We start from the raw sequence: 3,869 nt of genomic DNA, 5'->3' as shown, positions 1-3,869 counted from the left end.
AGCTCTCTCCGTGCACAAGAAGATCGCTTTTAGATAACTAAGAATAAAACTCTCAATCATTTATAATATAATCTCAAAAATCACCAATAATCATGCCAATCTCCAACAAACATCATGGTTAATCTAGAATCAAGAAAGAATCATGCATGCTACTAATCCCTCTTCTTGTAATAAGAAATGCATAAGGATTAGGCATTTGGCTTCTAATCAAGAGCTTGTGGGTAAGGACAACATTAAAGCTTCACGTCTTGTCGTGATGGCCAATGTTAACATAGCCTTGCTAACGTGGGAGAAACACATGCTCCTACACACATAGCCATGGAGTACACATGTATACATGCGCATGGAGTAGGAGGCATGGATCAAGAACAAGATAAAAGATACAACATAAACATACAAGCAAAACATCATAGTGTATTCCATATCTATCATGTATATTGTGTATCCAAAAATTATATATGTCACATATTGTATATCCCCCTTGAGCAACGTTTGGGGTGATGGGGTGCATTGCATCACTTGCTTCTGTCATCCCATTACGATACAGCTTAAAATCCATCCATGGCCATAACCATCTATCAGAAATTGTTGATTCGTTTAATGTCTCCGTTGGGGTCCTCTTTACTACATCTACCACCATCTTTGGCCAACCTTGAAGTAATTGTAAATCCTCCTCCTTGATAACTTTAGGATTTGTTGTTCTCCTACCTAAGTCAACAAGGAAAAAAAAGACGGGGTAACTTAGTGGAAGGAAGTGAAAATTAGGTATATGTCTCCCTAATGTACTTTGATGATGTGCAAGAGTTTTGAAATGCCCAACCTTGAAGGATGATTGAATGAAAGGAACCAACATACTGTACTTGAATCTAGGGGAAATCCACTCATTCGAATATCCGGACCTAGAGTTTGTTTCAACGTATTTTTGAAATTATGTCCCTAGGGATAGACGGGTAGTCCCCGTATTGCGGATTCCCAACTCCTTTGCCACCACTGAACCAATGCCATCACATCCAACAAGGACTTGCATACGTTCAACATTTTTTAGGAAATGGTTCTTTAGGTTTTTCCAAACAAGCGACACCTCTTTTGCATTTAAATAGAAAGATAATGTTGGAAAAGTGGCATGCTTCTTCCTCAACTCCGCATGTCTATCTCCCGGCATGCATGCATGCGCGCACACACAGGAGAATGGCTTTTAAAAGAACTGTATGTGTGTGTGTGTGTGAGAGAGCGAGAGAGAGAGGAGCCATTCATGAGCTACATTGTGTAGCTTCCTCACTCGAAAGTCATAAACAGACAGTACCACATGGCAGCGAGTCTGCAAGGGTTTCAAGCAGCACACTTCTGTCCACCCCATGAAGCTCAACATCCCTACCATACCATCAAAATTTTAGTTGCAGAGCCTAATTGGACTCAAAAGGTCTGAAGAAGAAGGTGTTCATGCGCCCAGTCCCGGAAAATGCCAACCGACTTGTTTTCACTGCAAACCTCCCAGCTTGATAGGCATTTGCCATCAGGTGTGTCCAGCTCCAACCTAGACAAAGGTAGAGAACAAGCTTTAGGGTCACATGCTCGTTGCCTAAGTCCGTGACAAAATAAGCATAGATAGGGTGGGGGGTATATGTACCCAGAAAGCCGCACAAATCTCTCTCTCAAACTGTCTGCAATCCCGAGGGCTTCAAGAGCACGCCAACCATTTGTCCACACGGCAAGAGCCGTCCCTGCTGCCCTCAGTGAGGGGGCCTGCTCCAACACTCTGGACTTGATTTCCAACCTGCAGCAACACCTCACATATCAAGTTGGATCATATAGATCACGAATGCAGGGCTTTCACCTTGGAATGTAACGCTTACGCGCCATGATGCCACTATCGCAGCATAAGCTTCTACAGCCATGCATAATAGGACCATAAGTACACAACTTAATCTACAGTCGTGGGTACAATGATGGCCATGGCAAAGATCACATGTATGAATTGGTAACTTGAGAACCGCGCGTTGGCCTGACCACTCTGCGTCTGCGTTGTCTTTGTCCAGATTTGAGGTGACATCAAGCCCTACCTTGCCACCAAACCACTAGTCGGCTTTTTCTTGTTAATGTGTCGGGCAGGGGTAGTCGGTGGATGGGGAAAGCTAGCAATGGCGACCTCCTCAAGCTTGAGTTTCTTAAATGGCTTCTCTGTGTTGAGATCATTATCTACTGGTAGAGGTTGCCACATAGCTTTTTCTTCTGGCAAGGGAGCTCCCTCTGGTGGCGATGGTGGAAGAGGCTAAACGGAGGCCAAGGAGCACCTCTAGCTGGGGTAAAGGCACGCGATGGAGGAGCAATATTCCACAGAGGGCAGTGTAGCAGGCGAAAAAATTGAAGAAAACGAAGAGGGAGAGGAAGGCAGAACCATCGTGAAAATTGTCTGTTTGGAATCCGTTAGGAGGTTAAAGGTACCCGGAGAAGCAGAGGGTGGCATAGAATGTCGCCACCATCGGAGTTGTTACGAGGCTGTGGATAAAGTTTGTGTCAGGGAGAGTGTATCGCTTTTATTTTGTGTCGTGTGTCGAGCTCGGATTGGAGTTAGGGTTTGCAGGGTTAGCAGCAGAAGGCGAGGGTTTTCTTTAGCTATGGTGGCGGACTGCAAGGACTGGTGGCATGTGATAACCGCTTCACCATTCTCTCCCACCAATCTTCCCCTTTTTTCAAAGAAAATCAAAGGTAGGCATGCTGCTATCGCCATCTCTGCGGCCGAGCCCTCTCTTGCTACATAGGAGAAATGTTCTTGAAGATGATGGACACCGTTAGCTTGTAGAGGTGGAGCAACCGGCCCTCTGGAGGTTTCTGTGTTTAGGGACGCTTTCCATTAGTGTCTTTGTTGACCAAAACAAGCACACTCATTCGGTAAGATGTGGGGACATAATTGAAAGAATAGATTGTATTTGAGAGAGAGAAACAGTTGATGGTCAGTCTTTAAGATCATAGCTAGTCTGCGGACCAGCACTGCGTGCAGAGAGAAAGAGAGAGAGAGAGAGAGAGAGAGTGTGTCTGCGTGAGGTTCTAAACCTCTACAAAGCAAAAAAACAAAAAAACAAAAAAAAAAACAAAAAACAACAACAACAACAACAACAACCGTCCTGTTATGGCAATGGAAGCTCTCTCCGTGAACAAGAAGATCACTTTTAGATAACTAAGAATAAAACTCCCAAAATCATTTATAATATAATCTCAAAAATCACCAATAATCATGCCAATCTCCTTTCTTATGGGGTTTTGAGAAAGCAACAAACATCATGGTTAATCTAGAATCAAGAAAGAATCATGCATGCTACTAATCTCTCTTCTTGCAAGAAATGCATATGGATTAGGCATTTGACTTCTAATCAAGAGCTTGTGACCAAGGAGAAGATTGAAGCTTCTCGTCTCGTCGTGATGGCCAAGTGTTAGCATAGCCTTGCTAATGTGACAGAAACACATGCTCCTACACACATAGCATGGATCAAGAACAAGATAAAAGATATAACATAAACATACAAGCAAACATCATAGTGTATTCCATATCCATCATGTATATTGTGTATCCAAAAATCATGTATATCGCATATTGTGTGTCCAAGAACCATGTACATACCATAGTCATGCCCAATTTGCATATAAGAGGGGCTTTATATAGCCATCCAACAATGTATATCGCATAGCATATTGTGTGTCCAAGAATCATGTACATACCATAGTCATGCCCAATTTGCATATAAAAGGGGCTTTATATAGCCATCCAACAATGTGACTATTGGGCTCCCATAACCTCTGCAAGATCCTAAGTCCCTACTAGCCCTCTTGTAACCACTTCTTGATATGACATCTTGTAATAACCAAATCCCACA

General features: G+C 43.2%; 1 protein-coding gene across 5 annotated transcripts; it reads right to left on the bottom strand.

Moving 5' to 3' along the window:
* Window positions 1-415: 415 nt before the first annotated feature.
* LOC147628632 (monooxygenase 2-like) lies at window positions 416-2,491 on the bottom strand. Of its 5 annotated transcripts, none has more exons than XR_015268203.1 (6): window positions 2,061-2,491; window positions 1,628-1,774; window positions 1,472-1,534; window positions 1,304-1,371; window positions 856-990; window positions 416-708 (listed from the first exon to the last, which is right to left on the bottom strand). XR_015268203.1 is itself a non-coding variant. In XM_086814213.1 (5 exons), exons 1-5 carry the CDS (start codon window positions 2,216-2,218, stop codon window positions 929-931), a joined length of 498 nt encoding a protein of 165 aa, XP_086670339.1. In that variant the 5' UTR covers window positions 2,219-2,491; the 3' UTR covers window positions 416-928. The 5 variants fall into 5 exon arrangements, 2 of the variants coding, with proteins under 2 accessions (XP_086670339.1, XP_086670340.1); XR_015268202.1 differs by having other exon boundaries at window positions 861-990; XR_015268204.1 differs by having other exon boundaries at window positions 416-704; window positions 861-990.
* Between the last annotated feature and the right edge of the window lie 1,378 nt (window positions 2,492-3,869).

This window comes from Cibotium barometz, chromosome 19, assembly GCF_041138505.1.
Source record: "Cibotium barometz isolate CiBa-2024 chromosome 19, ASM4113850v1, whole genome shotgun sequence".
NCBI lineage: Eukaryota > Viridiplantae > Streptophyta > Polypodiopsida > Cyatheales > Cibotiaceae > Cibotium > Cibotium barometz.
Note: the sequence above shows the minus strand (reverse complement) of the source record. Positions and strands in the feature narration are given on the sequence as shown.

Coding starts and splice junctions, on each gene's coding strand:
- LOC147628632 (XM_086814213.1), bottom strand. CDS start 2,218: ATGTGGCAACCTCTACCAGTAGATAATGATCTCAACACAGAGAAGCCA. Junction 1,775..2,060: donor ACTAGTGGTTTGGTGGCAAG/GTAGGGCTTGAT, acceptor GTGTTGCTGCAG/GTTGGAAATCAAGTCCAGAG. Junction 1,372..1,471: donor GAGGTTTGCAGTGAAAACAA/GTCGGTTGGCAT, acceptor ATGGTATGGTAG/GGATGTTGAGCTTCATGGGG.